This window comes from Dipteris shenzhenensis, chromosome 20, assembly GCF_047967505.1.
Source record: "Dipteris shenzhenensis isolate YYH24624 ecotype China chromosome 20, Dip_SZ_1.0, whole genome shotgun sequence".
In the NCBI taxonomy this organism is placed as follows: domain Eukaryota; kingdom Viridiplantae; phylum Streptophyta; class Polypodiopsida; order Gleicheniales; family Dipteridaceae; genus Dipteris; species Dipteris shenzhenensis.
In genome coordinates, this window is record NC_141615.1 from 2,913,360 (window position 1) to 2,928,957 (window position 15,598).

The following is a 15,598-nucleotide window of genomic DNA, read 5'->3' on the forward strand; positions in this document are numbered from 1 at the left end:
GGAGGATGGAGATGAATACTTGGATTAACCCACCAAGAGGAACAAGGAGGTGGAGAAGAAATATGAGGGGATGGTGATGGGAATGAAGATGAACGTGACGGAAGCACGATCACGAGGAGGATGGGAGTAGCGAATCTAACTAGAACCTTGTATATAGGATATAGATATTAGTAGGCTAGAACAGGAAGATTTTGTACTCAAACAAACAATGTTATAGGAGATTCTATACTCAAATAATGTAAACCATATAAAATGGCCACTATAGTGTAATATAAACATTTATACAAAAGGGAAGATTAGGGCTTAGCCAAGCCCTAATCTACCCTTTAAAAAATTTAAAACAACACCATCGATATTTTCATTGATAACACTTTGGGATTTTTTAGTACCATTGATATTATCATCGACAATATGTTACCAACATTGACATTATCAGTGCAATAAATGTCAAAAATAAGACCTTAAGAAAATTTGTAACCTTTGAAGACGTTGTCTATATGAACATTGCTATGTTTGTCAAAAACTCAGTTATATTGACATAAATACCAACGATATTTCCAACGTTAATTTTGATGTTTTCTTATCAATGCTAATATCAAAGGTAATTATGATGCTTCCCAAAGTTTGGAAAAAAAATTCAATGTAATTTTTGTAAAAAAAGCATTAATAATGATGTCAATGGTGGTTGTAGTGAAACTTGGGAAACATATGACCGTGCATACACCTCACTTATGACAAGAAAACGACGAGCTTATGAGCGAAACTTGGAAAACATATGAGCTTGCATACACCTCACTTATGTCAATAGTTGTAGTGAAACTTGGAAAACATATGAGCCTATATGTATACACCTCACTTATGATAAGAAAGTGACCATCTTATGTATATTTCTCCAGTGTAACAAGGTTCTTTGCCCTTTACCAATTTTTCAAAGGAGAATTTCTTGGACTGGTTTTTAATATTGGAAGACATACCTATGCATATGATATTGGATCTTGGATTTTATGTTGATTCACTAGGTTTGTCTTTGTATACTTCCATCCCCATGGACCACGACTTTATGGAATGCTAGATGTAGTTGTTCTCATGAACAAAGCATAAAGGATATTGAACCTATTCTACTGAAGTACATTCAATTGGACACTAAACAGTGTCTCACCAAAAGCCATAACACACCAAGCCTTGAGTATATGCCCTTTATATGCTACCTCTCTTGTTTTAACATCAAGTTTTTTTAAAGATCTACTACATTATTTGGACTTGTTTTTTTGCATAGGATAAAACATCGTTTACTACATTGCTAAATACATTACGCACAAACAAGTTCATAAAATACCATAGTAGGAGTACGTATTGATGATTGATGAAGCCTAAATATGTGTTTTTTGACCCACACATAAATTCAAAGAAAATAATTATGTTGAATGACCAACGGTGGATTTCTGTACTTTTAAATTTCTTCATGGACCATGTAATGATAAATGTGCTTTCGACATAAGCATAGTTGTAGAATATAAAAGAACACAATAATTGATGATGTATCATGCAGGGAGATATACTTTTAACCTAGGCATGGTCATAGAATAGAGATAAATTGAACAACTCATGGTGGATTTTATGTCTTAAAAAGTCTTCTTGCATCAACTATTTTTCATGTTAGCATGATGGTATGCTTAATTTTGCTTGATAATATAGAGGTTACACTATTAAGCTCGAGGGAAAGATTAAGCTAGAGAGATTAGAAATATTTTTACACTTTGTAATTTTCATTTGGATCAATGAGACTACCTAGTAAATGTTAAAAGCCAAAAGTACAAGTATCTAAATATTTCATATCTAATGGAAAAACATGGATAACAATTGTGTGCTGATGTTGGAGGTTACAATCCCACATTGTGTAGGTTGCATGTTCTAACATGTTTGTGTGTGTGGATGCATGCAGGTGAGTTGACATACTTTTCTACTAAATTTGTAATATGAATATTTGGCATAAAATTGTCAATAGAGGGAAGAAGATATGTGATCTAGAGAATATTGCTTTTGATGGACTTTCTACAGATTCTGGGTAGAAAGTCAAGTTTTGTACTGTGATGTCTTTTTGGTTGACTTATTTTACCTTAGAGTAAAAGAGTATGGAAGCAACATGCATTTTGAAGTTAAAAGTAGCTTTCTAGTTTTATCATTGGAGGAAGAAAGGTGGGCATCTTTTTGTGGAATTCATATTTCATAGTTATGTGCAATTGAATCCCCCGATCTAGGTTATTGACTTATTATATAGGAGGAAAAGTCCTTGCATAATGAATGTAATTGTTGCAAATTATTGGAGACTGTTTTACCACTTTAGAGTAATCTTACTATTAATATTGCATTGAGCTATAAAAATGAAAATTAATACGGATTTTGTGTTGAAAATGAGATGAAATGAAGGATGACTCTCATTTTTGATTATGTAAGAAGGGCATTATCATATGTTTGCGATTTGATACACTTGGATTTTGGTTATGATAATAAGCAATTGTAAAGTTAGTTTTGTAACTAGAGAAGTGGTTTGATAGGAAACACACATGCGCACACACACGAACACGCTCATGTATGCACCCATGTAGACACATACTTATACTTTAGCTTGTATGACCTTATATTTACACTAAGAAGAGAAGAGTCTTGATTGCATACTTGCTTGAGTTCTAGATTGTTGTTGGGTTCATGGGGTCCAAGAGCTAGCTATATTAATGTGATTTAGGTTTCATATTCAAGGTTCTAGTTCTCTTATTTTGGCTTTCAATTTTTGGATTGTAAAACCACTTATTCTATGTACCATGCTATGACTTTTCCTATGAGTTACTTGTTTTAGGTTTGAGTTTCACATATTTTAGGTGCCGACTTATGGGTTTGCTCAACTCTAGTTCTAGTCTAAGTTTCAAGTTTTGAGTTCACTCATTCCAAGTTTTGGATTCACTTGGTTCAACTTTTACTCACTTATTGTGGGTTCTAGGTTCAATTTTATAGTCTTTGTTCTAGGTTTTGGTCACTTTTTTAGAGTTCCAAGTCCAATTGTTCCAAATTTTCGGTTCACTCATTCAGGATTCCAGGCTCACCTATTTCAAAATCTAGGTTCACTTGTTGGAGGTAAATTCACTTTTCCCTAGTTTTGAGTTCAATTCTTTTGGGGTTTGAGTCTAGTTGTTTCAAGTTGTGTCCAATCGTTTCAAGATCTAGGTTAAATTGTTTTGAGTTGTAGCTAACTTGTTTTGGCTTGTGCAAATAGGAACATTAAACAATAAGACGACAACCCTCAATACTTATAGAAATGATAGAGGTACCATTGAGCTATTGCACTAGGTTGGAAAACTTTAATGGGTAGCAAACCTCCATATACCTAGAAATCATGCAATCATATGCACTGCATATTGTATTAATGAAGGAGTGTTAAGGTGACAACCTTGAAATAGGATAAGGGTCTTCAAAAGCTGCAAGGTTTTGAGCCACTAGGGAGCATTAGTTTTCTATCAAAGCACGATCTTTGTCTAGCTCTATCGTATCTTGGGCCATCAAGGCTTTTTGTTTTATTGTTAAATAGAGCAAATTCTAAGGAAATAAGTGACTTGTGAAGATAGCCTTGCATTTAAAAGCTGATATCTACAAGCAATAGAGCAAGCTAGTTTTTCCCAAGCCACTAGGACATGACCTTGACTCAATAAGTGTACCATGGCAACAACATTAAGTGCTTTGCTTGGCATTAGTAATACTTTAATGATCACCAATTACCTCACTCAAATGGGTATAGATGGGCGTTAGTAATACTTTAATGATCACTAATTACCTCACTCAAATGGGTATAGATGCTTTTTCTCTCTACTATGGTAGTTGCTAGAGTATGCATCATGCTCTTGGGTTACTTGGCAGCATCCTTACTTCTTGGTCATAACAATGAGGTTCTATAGTATGGTCACTTTTTTTATAATTCCATGCCTTGTATGCTTTATAGTAGGATTTTTCCATGACCATGGTTGAAAAGAGAGGTTACACTACTTACTCTTGGATTTATAATCTTCTTCCAAGGAGATGAGGGGGCTGAGCTTCATGGTATTGAATACTCACATTGCTATACCACTACAAGAATCTCATAGAGAGTGTGTGGCCATAGGCCTATCTTAATTAATTTGGGAGATCATGCTCTTTATACTAATTCAATACTGTCAAGAATATGTGTTGGTGCAAGCATGGAAGCATGATGGAGGTAGACAAGAGGTAGAGACAATGGCACAAATATGAAGGCAATGAGCAACTGATTCATTCATAGAATGGAGTACATATAGGCAACTGTCCATGAGTACGTGGAATCTAGATCCACAATCATCTCAATCAGGAAGACCACCAATGTCTCCTAGAATCTCTCAATCACACACCACACTCCTATCTTCACTCAATCACACCTATTGATTGACACATCATCACACACCACAATCCTATATTCACTCAATCACACCTACTATGACTGACACATCAATCACACACCACACTCCTATATTCACTCAATCACACCTACTGACACATCATCAGTCACACCTAATCAGGCACACCTACACACATGGGTTCACACACTCACTCATGTGATCACACTCACAACCATAAACCTTGTTACCCTTGGTATGATCCATTACATCAATTTGTCCTTCATACCCCCCCACCAATTGATGACCTTCATACCCTAGCAGTAGTCCATGGGAAACTTCATGGCTTGCCCACCTCTAGTGACAACACTCATGATCCACAATCTGGTACTTGCTCTAGTTGCATCAGCATTAGTAGACTCATTTGGGCATCCTCATCCCAACATGATCTCACTCTGAATTCAGTCTCTTGGTATACAATTGGAAGACTGGACAATGACTATGCATGGGAAATCCCATGGGTCTAACAAGGTAAAACTCACATAATACTAACAATCATTTGAGGGGGACATCCTAACGCAGAAAACCCTTATTGACTCAGCACACAAAACATCTCAAAAGACAAATGTGTCATCAACCTTATCAAGGTTGACTTGAATGAGAGTAGTGTGAGCAGTAACCTTCTCTAGTTCTTCATTTATAGATAGAAATCTTCTTATCTTCCCATAAAATCCACATTCATTGTTGTTTGCCGATGAAGTCCTTGGATTGATGTAGATGAAGGTCTTCATGTGATTCTTCTTGAAGATTCCATACTCGATCTTGGTACTATATATCATTTTGATCATAGAACAACCAAGATTATCACTTACAATCCTTTTTAACATTAAAGTTAGGGTAGAGCACCCGAAGAAATATGGTATAACTTTATAGCTCAACATATAGTCATCTCGATAAAGATGCAAAGAAGTTGCATACATCATAAGATATGCTGCATACACCACTAAGTCATCTCCAAACATCATGTATGCTACATCCTTGTTGTCAATGTAGCCCTTCATCCAAACATATGACTCAAAGACCATGATTTTCATAGTGATAATCAAAATTTTGACCATAAAATACTCCATCCATTCACTTATATGACAAACAGCCATCAATGCAAAGTGAAAGTAGCAAAGTAACCAAAGTTTTGAACACATAACCATCAGCATTGCATGTAACATAAGGAAGTAATGCTGAAAACCCCCAAATCAAATAGTCAAGAACTGGAGGATCAAATTCATACTACTTGAGTTGGCTTTCAGAAGGTCGCCATAGCAAAAAACTCAAAAGTCGACTGGTTTTTTGCTGATTTCTCTTCGAATACTAACACATTTGGGCTCAAATTTCAACAACAAACTCCTCATAGGGTTGCCTAACTCCAACTGCGAGCAATTAAGGAAATTCGATGCCCTGAAGAAGAATACGCAAAAAGCACGGGCAGTAGGCAAAACTATCCTCTAATTACTTGAAGCTATATGTTTTCCCTATCACAAGGTATCTCCAGCTCAAAGGGTTTGGGAAATGGTCGCCTAGATTAGGAGAACAAGCTTAAGGAAAACCGAGAACGAAGGTGGAAGAAATCATGAAGAAGGAGAGAGATGGGGAAGATGATGACATGGAAATTTTGGAAGCTTTAGAGGCTCATGGAGGTCAGAGTGGCTCTGATACCACATGTTGGTGCAAGCATGGAAGCATGATGGAGGTAGACAAGAGCTAGAGACAATGGCACAAGTATGAAGGCAATGAGCAACTGATTCATTCACAGAATGAGTACATATAGGCAACTGCCCATGAGTAGGTGGAATTTAGATCCACAATCATCTCAATCAGGAAGATCACCAATGTCTCTCAATCACACAACACACTCCTATATTCATTCAATCACACCTGCTGACTGACACATCATCCATCACACCTAATCAGGCACACCTACACACACATGTTCACACACTCACTCATGTGATCACACTCACAACCATAAACCTTGTAACCCTTGGTATGATCCATTACATCAATTTGTCCTTCAATATGAACATTGTTTCCCTTCTCATTAGCATTGTAATTCATCTTATAGGCTTTGCTTATATCAGTCACACCTAATCAGGCACACCTACACACATGTGTTCACACACTCACTCATGTGATCACACTCACAACCATAAACTTGTAACCCTTGGTATGATCCATTACATCAATTTGTCCTTCAATATGAACATTGTTTCCCTTCTCGTTAGCATTGTAATTCATCTTACAAACTTTGCTTAGATTGCCATCAAATGTCTTCTTGCATAACAATGACAAAATGGGGACAAAAGCCCTTTACTTACCGAAACAACTCTTTCTTTCTTTCTCTCCCTGGCTGATCTTTTGAAATGGGACAAGAGGATTATGTGTATTGAAATGAGATGAGGGATCACTTCTACTGGGCTAAAGAAGGAGAAAGGGAGGCCTTTTGAGACCTCTTCATTGTTGTAAGTACTTGTGGCCAAGAATCTCAACTCTTAATTTTTGTTGCAACCTGACCCCTAAATTCTTAAGCTAACATTCAAATTGCATTCGAGAAAGAGAAGATAGGGGATGAGGACCTCAATGATGCATGAAAAGAGGCTAAAAAATGAGGTGGGCCCATAAGCAACATTGTCAAGGACAAGGGGGATGAATAAGAAAATGAGGACAAGGATGAAAAGAGGATGAAGAGGTAATTGAATAAGATGGCAAGCATTAGATGACAAGGATACCAACAAACAAACATCAGGTTAGCCACTAATAAAGAGGAAATCATCAACACCAAGGCAACCCTTCAAATAGATTAAATTTCCAAGGAATAGAACAATGCACCAAGGAGAATAGAATACAGATAGCACTACAAACTTGATCACTATGAAAGAGAATGCAAAAACAAAGCAGTATGACCAAGGTGTTAAATACAATAACAATTAGGAAACTTCAGACAAGGAGGCAATGATCATCAAAGTCATGGTCATTATTCCAATTGACAAGAACAAGGCTATAGAAACAACATGTACATTGTAATTGAGAGGCTGCAAGATGGAAAATAAATGTGGACCTTTACTGAATCACAATGTAGTTATCATGTCCACAACCACAAAAAGGAAGGTCAAGACCCATGGTAGATTTACAATGGTGCATCATCTCACATGACAAGCCACAAATAGTGGCTCACTAAAATGAAACCATTGGAAGGACCAAGAGTGCTATTTTTGCTACTAATAACATATCGAATCCTATCCAATGAAAGGCAAAGTACACTAAGACAACTATAGTGAAAAGAAAGGATTAATTGATTATGTACTCAATGTTCCAAATCTTAGCAAAAATTTATTATCAGTTGGACAAATGACAAAGAAGGACTCTAAGTACACTTCATTGGAGATGAATGCATAATAAGAGACAAGTGGAAAGGATGTCAACTTGTGTTTAAGAAGGAAGGTTATTCCAAATGATAGCCTCAGTACACCAAATCTACATGTAATGTTGCTTGAATATTAGTCTTTGCTAGTTTATGGACATGTGAAATATTATGCAACTTATATTAGTTTCTATGAATCTTGAAAGGAACTTTGTAGAATCACTTTAAGAGGTAGGAGTGCTCTTGATTTGATACATTCAGATGTATAGGATTATGTACAAACTTTTGACTCTCAATAGCCACGAGGACAGGACGTAGCTGAGCTGGCAATCAAGTGGTGGGGTGGTGGTGAGCCAAAGCAAGGTCACGTAGGTAGTTAGAAGCATCTGTGGCACAAAGCAAGTGGCGAGGCAAGAACCTAGAATCTATATGATGAAAGGAGAGCAACTACAACGGAGGTTGCGAGAGTGAACTCGGCGGAGAGAGTCCATCAATTGTATTTGTAGAGTACTCTTGGTCTTGAAAAGACAATTTTGACCTTAAATGTAAAGAAGAGAGTTTGGGTTGATAAATAGACTGTTTTGTACGAACAAAATACTGAAAACTTTAGAGTGCTGGATTGGTTATGTTAAGCTCACCAACATAACCCACACTACCAAAGCTTAGTTGTTGTAGCTGCATGGAAGAATTCAGGCCCCGGCGCTCTTCAGCAGTCCAGCAGATTAACCTCTCACTCACCGAGTTTCAGTATGAAAATTTCGATTGCCATACTTTTATTCGGACAAAATGTCAGCCCCAGAGCGAGAAGGTATTGCCTGATTTGATCTTTGGAGGGAGACTTCCTTCTGAAAAGACGTCTTTTCCTCCCTGGCGCCTTGCATTACGTCGGCTACGACGTCCAAATGTTTTTAATCGTGCTTCCTAACTCACAACAAAGCCAATTTGTACTTGAGGACACCGAATTGTCTGATCGGATTACACGTGGTTTATACGGTAGGAAGTGCGGAGGCTGCACACAGAGTTGCTGAAACTTAAGAAGCGGTCATCTGAAGAGATGCGCATGAATGCGCTATCAAACTATGTAGCTTTTATGCGGTGCGCTTTCTTGTCTCGTATGCATCTAATGCTATGGTATCCTTCAAACAAAGTGAGAGGATGGACTTATATTGGGCATTGCACATGTATCATTGGGAGGAAGCAAGTTCTAAACTTTCTATATGTCTCAATTGTTAGTCTAATGAAGACCTGTGACAAGGCTTGGCCTTGTTGATCAAGGAAGGTCTCTCAACGAATCACGAAGCCAAGAAACAAGATATGTAACAATACCGTGGGTTCAGGGCTGGGATATGCAATGTTGTGATTCCTCCGTGTGGACATATAGGGATGTAGAATTTTCACAATTCTCAACTTTGTGATGTTTATGATGGCGAGCGCACACATTATCCACGTCTCATGAGCTGTGCATCTTGGTTACTTGGTATATAGTTTCTAATGAAACAAGCACTTCCCTCTCATTTCAAAACTGTGCCACCTAGAAGCAGGGATGCTTCCCTGCTTGGAAGTTAGTTGCTTGGTTTATAGATTCAGAAGCTGCTGTTGATGCATTAATGCTATCTGTACGATGGAAGACCATTTGGGTATATGGGGCTTAGAGACAATAATCTGGAGGAAAAGGAGGCTTAATTATCAAGCAGTGTGTCTAGGTGCAGTCAAAGGCTACAAGGGTTTGCCCCTGAAGAGATGTAAGCTGATGCAGACTTCTTGCGTGCTGTCATAGAGTCTCAATTCACAGTCTGAAGGACCCATGTTTGAGCCCTATTCCATCTTCCAAAAGGGCGTGTACTTTAGTCAACTCACGGTTGATTCGAAGGTTGCACCTTATTGTGAGGTGCCGTTCAAAGCATTCCATGCTTTTTGGAATGCTAATCGTAAGGTGCTTCCATTGGGCACCTTCTTCTTAGAAAACCCTAAAAACTTTCTTAAGGCTGCCGCAACTCCTTCACCATAACTTATAACATATCTTTCTGCACCTCGAAGCTCTCTTAGCGCTTTCACACCTCTCTTTACCACCTTGAAGCTCTCTTAGCTCTCTCACACCTCGAAGCTCTCTTAGCTCCACTCCTCTCTTCTGAAGCTCGCACCTAAGACGTCTTGAATGCATAGCACCTAAAGACTCATACAACCATGGGTCAATTGAAGTCATCTTTCTACCGTAGGTCATATGCCATCCCTTGTACATGGTCTTTCCTGGTTAGCGTCTTCAGGTCATCTCTTGTATTCATTCTCTTTTGTACAAGAGGTCTTTAGGTCAAGGTGAATGACCTTCCAAATTGCGAAACATTTCTCCTACCACTATCACACATGGTCACAGTGAATGGGATGGCTATTATAATTTCTATGGTTGCCAAGTGAGTGATGGCTAACTGTTATTTTGGCGCCCTTTTAATTCCACAATGACAGAAATGAAATGGCATATGGCCTTACACAATAATGACACTTGGTCGTCTTACAATTGTGTGAAATCAGATCGAATATTTAAAGAAAGCCAACTTCAAGAAAAATGAAAGTGTTTTCATATATATAATAGGTCAGAGAGTCAAACTGTAGCAAAAGATTGAACATGAAAGCTTAAAACTATGTCTAGGAGCCAATGCTTGCTGGACCAAAGTGAAAGAAAATGCTTACACAGATCAAACTGTGTCATGGAGCTCTGCTGGCATTGGCGAGGTATCCCCCCCCCCTTGATGGTATCCATAACATGGCGCATAACTATGAATTTACTCCTTGACCAAGATGCATAGAGATCTTGTCCCACCCAGGACTTGAGCTTCTCCCTGCCCGTTGCACCCCTCCCCTCCTCCCCCAGCTCCCCTCCCTTCTTCCCTTTGCTTTCTCCCCTTCCTCTCTCGCTCCCCCCCCTTCTTCTCTCTGTTCCTAGCTCCCCCCCCGCCCCCGGTCACCCATGCTGATTGTAGTCGTGGAGCCTCTCATAGCGGCCGCTTGTTGTTCGCGCCTCTTGGCACTGGTCATTGGAGCCGCCCTAAGTCTGCGCGTCAGCTGCTTCTGCCCCCGATAAGGGAATCTCAAAGTTTGTTTTGCAATTAGAAGAATGTTTAGGAGTTAAAAATATCTTATCAGAATGGAAAGGGAAGATTTTGAAGAAAGTTGCTTTGAAACTAGAAGAAGTCCCTTCGGTTATTTGCTCAAAGAAAAGTAACCATCTTTCTAAAGAAGATGAAACTCTTCTTCGGAAATTCCATAGGAATTTTGTCATTTCTTATGTGGACAAATGTTCCAATAACTTTGTTTTTATTTGCAAAAAGTTTTACTTAGAATGTCTTTTGAGAGAAGTGAACTGGTCTGCCAAAACTTACACCCCTGCCTTAGTTTCTCAAAAGGATTTGATCTCAAAACATCAGAGTTTTTGCAAGTCTTCTGGGTTTGTTTGCAATCCAAGCATACCTTTTCTTTGTGCTGCTTGGAAGTTTCACAAAACTCCAAAAAAACCAAGATTTATTGCAGCTGCTTGTGAGACTACTTTGACGAATGTCTCTAAATGGCTAAGCTACTGCTTCAAAGCCATGTTGCCTAGTGTCCATGAACTTTGGAGGGACTTATTAAAAGAGGCAGATGTCCCCTCGAACTCAAGCTGGATTTTAAATGACTCTGTAGGAGTGATTCCTGTTGTAAAATTTTTTAATTCCTCTCGAAGCATTCAGGAAAAAGAGTCTCCTATTCTCCTTCAAACCTATGATTTTACGACGCTTTACACAAAGATTGAGGTGGAAGACCTGAAGTTTAGAATTAAAAAGCTAGTGGCTGAAGTTTTCAAGCTGAGATTTGACAAAGATAGATGCAAAGTGCTAAAAGTTGAGAAAACAGCCTTATGCTTTGACTTTTTGTGGCTAAAAAATAAAGATCATGACATAGGTTCTAAAAAGAAAAGATACACAAAGGTAGTAAGTGTAGAAGATGTTTGCTCTTGGATAGATTTTCTTTTAGATAATCTTTACATCACAATAGGTGATTCTTTGTTTCAACAAGTTGTAGGAATCCCCATGGGCACTAATTGTGCCGTCTTTTTAGCAAACTTTTATCTTTTCACTTATGAATTTGAGTTTATGCAACGTCTTATTTCTATCAATACCTGCCCTATCATTTTACATAAGCTTAGTCAAGTTAGGCGTTTTATAGATGATCTATTTGTACCAGATGTTCCTAACTTTCAAGACTTTATGTACAAAGATGCTAGAGCTTTTGGAGAAGGAATCTATCCTCGTGACTCTTGTGAACTGAACCGCACTTCAAGAGAGGATTCTTGTGTTTTCTTAGATCTTAGACTTTCTCAAAATGCCTCACATTGACTCAAACATTTCTGATTTGGCAAAATATGGAGTCATTTCTTCCCAATTCCATAGATTTTCCCGCCTTTGTACAACTAAGGAGTCTTTTATCACTCAATGTAGTAATTTGATCACTTTACTATTACACAAGAGGTATAATCCAAGGAAAATAATGAAAAAAGTTCGCACATTCTTAGATATGAAGTCTTTTATCTATGGTGTTTCGGCCTTAGGTTTGTTTAGAATGATTGAACATAAGCTGAAAACAAAAAGCGGGGAGCTGAATAGCCCGTTTTTCTTTTAGTTTCAAAAGAGAGTTTGTTTGAGTATACTTGTGCTTTCTAAGTTAGAAATGTATTTTTGCCTCTTTGCAGAAACGAGACATAAGTGTAAAGTGCCATTTAACTTTTTATGTTTTAAATAAGAGAGAGAGAGAGACTCCTTTTCCACTGTGTCTCCCCTCTCCTTGTTCTTCTTCCCGCCCTCCTCCATCGGCTATCCCTGCTGTAGTCACTCTCACTACCCATCTGTCCATGTCCCCTCTTTGCATCCCTTGGCGACAATTTTAGCCGCTTCCTCCTCCTACCCCTCTCCTAGACCCGAGCCAGATCCCAATCCCTTGGGCAAGAGTGTGTTTGAGGCTTCCCTTTCCCCGAGGCTGCGGCTTCCTCTTCCCAATCGCAGCCATCCCCTTTCTAGTGGAGGATTCCGCCTCCTCGAAGAAGCTCGAGTCAAGCGGCTTGTTGTCTTCTAGGTCTGAAGGCCTTTCCTTGGGCAAAGGAGTTTTAAGGCTTAGATCGTGGAACCACTAGAGATTTTGAAAACGTATTCTCTTGCTCTATAGATGACAGTATTGATTTTGCTACACCAGAAGGGGGGCTCCATTGAGGTGGTTGGTTCCCATACTTGGCCTTTAGGGGGCTTCCACTTTGCCTACGTCGAAGAGGAGAAGTGGACCCCTTCTTTGTTCGATTGCATGATGGGAGAGCAGATGTACTACATGATGAAGTCATGGATGGGTCACCAAGGGGTCGATTTGTGGCTTACCCATGGTGATTCAGCTACTTTCCAACTTGGCTTTTTCCCGGATAGGTCAGGCACATGCATGGTTGTGGGAGCGATTGGTTTGGGGCCCGAGAAGCAGCTCATGCAGGCTACTTACTGGGTGCTCCAACAATGTGTTGACAAGTTCGGAGCAGACGCCTCCTTCATGATGCAACACTGCTATAGACTACTCTTCCTACAAGCCTCCCTCCAAATCATAGAAATCCGAGGTTGTGGTACAAGCTCTCACTCATATGCGAGCTCTATTTTCTCTCTCCTCCTCGCCGTGAGCTCGACCATAGTAAGTTGGAATGTGCATGGGCTTCATGAGCATGTGTGATTGCATCCGCAACATCTGATACTTTGCAGGAGTTGCAGAGGGTAGAGGTAGGACGGCCGATGGATTTCCTTTTGATTCAAGAGCATATGTTTTTAGTAGCAGAAGTTAGAACAAATTGTTCGTAGTAGGTAGGAGTAGAGCGGTTTGCATTTCGGTTTCACAAGTGGTGGCTACTGCAAACCGCTTATCTTTGCGATTTGTGGTAGGGATCCGTGGTGGCAGGCGGAGCTTTCCACTTCTCCTTTGGACAACATCGTCATGATGGACTCCTAGAGAGGCTGGATAGGTTCTTTGTAGGAGATTGGGCGATGCATAGGGGGGCAGCCACTAGCATCCTTGTAGGTACCACGATGTCTGACACTCCCCAAGCAACCTTGGTGAGAACTCCCCTAAAAAAAGGGTATGCATCCTAGATGTCTTACTCTAGGAGGAGGAAGTACAATAGACAGTCAGAGATTTGGCGGCAGCCCAAGACCCCACCGGAGGGAGGATGGGCCTTGTGGGTAACAGATGTGATCCAATGGAGCAGCGAGGAGCTTCAGTCTCAGGCTCTCCATTAACGCCACATCCTTCAGGCGCGGGGGAGAGCACTTGACTTTTGTTAAGCGCCTTAGGGAGCATAATTCAGGCTCCCAGTGGCTTGCGGACTACGATAGGCTTCTCGGACAAGTGGATCAAAGTGGTCTCAGCCCTTTATGCAGGAAGTTCCAGTCAAATGCTTATTGGAGGTCAGTCGGGCGATTGCTTGGTTCATCAGGGCTGTCCCCCTGCCCCCTTTCTCTTCCTCTTCCTAGCGGAGGCACTTGGCTTTTTTTTGCGCTCCCAAACTGCAAGCCTCACCGGGATGAGGTTGCCCATTCTAGAACTGTTGGATTCGGAGTTTGCAGACGACACCGCCGTTTATGTAGAGGGTTCAATAGTGAGCCTAAAGGCGGTCAGGAGGGCCTTGGACTTATACTATACGGCCTCCAATGCTAGGATTAAGTGGACCAAACCTGTCAGCTTCCTTACCGTGATAGAGGAGGTCTAGGAGCTCTACGATTGGGGGTCAGCCCTTGGCTTCCAATGGATTCAAAGGAGGTAGATGGTGAGATATCTTGGTTGCCAGGTGGGGATAGACATCTCAACAGAGCAATAGATAGCCATGGTTTCAGAGTGTGCAGCACAAGCTCTTCTATTGGAGCTCGGTCAAACTCTCCCTTGCAAGTAGGGCCTTGGTGGCCATATGATCCAAACCCTACGTATCCACAGGTCCTCCCTCCTGAAGAGTCTACAAGGTACTGTGCATTGTCTCTTCAGTTTGCTGAGCAGTCTTTTTTTTGTTATCCTCATATCTGCAAACTGCTGGTTCCTCCTGCTTCGATGGGCTGTCACATGCTATGGCCTTGACAAAGTGGTGAGAGAACCAGCTTCTTGGATCTCTTCTGCAATATTGTAAGGGAATAGACAGTGCCTTTGCATCTTAGCAAGAGGTAAGACCTTCCCACATGACCTCTTCCTCTCATTCTCTCATGTCTATCGACAAATTCAATGGGTCCAACTTTCATACTTGGCAAATCAAAATCAAGTGCCATCTTATGAAAGAAGGTCTTTGGGACATTGTTCACCGTGCTGCTCCCGAAGATCCCGACATTGAGCAAGTTGTCACTGCCAAGAACGACAAAGCCTATGCTATCATCTTGCTCGGTCTTGGAGATGATTACATTCATCACATCTCCGACATACAGTCTGCTCCTCAAGCATGGATCACTTTGGATACCCTTTTTGGACCCCGATCTAAAAACTCTAAGATTGCACTTATGATCTCATTCTTTGATCTACATATGCAGGAAGGAGCTACTATAGCCTCTCATGTCAATTATCTTCGCAGTCTTATGGTTCAGCTTGCATCAGTAAAGTCTCCCATCTCCGAAGATATTGCTATTGCTGTGCTTCTCAAAAGCTTACCTGACACCTATGCTACTCTTGTCACTACCTTCAAGTATCACAATAATCCTTCTCTTGAAGGTATCATCAATGCTCTCCAAGAGGAAGAAAGAACTCAACAACGAAAGGTAAGTGA

The 15,598-nt window shown here is 40.1% G+C and overlaps 1 protein-coding gene across 1 annotated transcript in view; it reads left to right on the plus strand.

Annotated features, from left to right (window-relative positions):
• Nucleotides 1-8,471: 8,471 nt before the first annotated feature.
• The window catches only part of LOC147889130 (exocyst complex component EXO84B-like), a 100,374-nt gene continuing 93,247 nt past the window's right edge, over nt 8,472-15,598 (plus strand). Inside the window, exons 1-2 of the mRNA XM_087391987.1 lie at nt 8,472-8,617; nt 8,807-8,904. Of these exons, the coding sequence (XP_087248113.1) occupies nt 8,489-8,617; nt 8,807-8,904 (227 nt within the window). The 5' untranslated portion in view covers nt 8,472-8,488. The remainder of the gene's footprint in view (nt 8,618-8,806; nt 8,905-15,598) is intronic.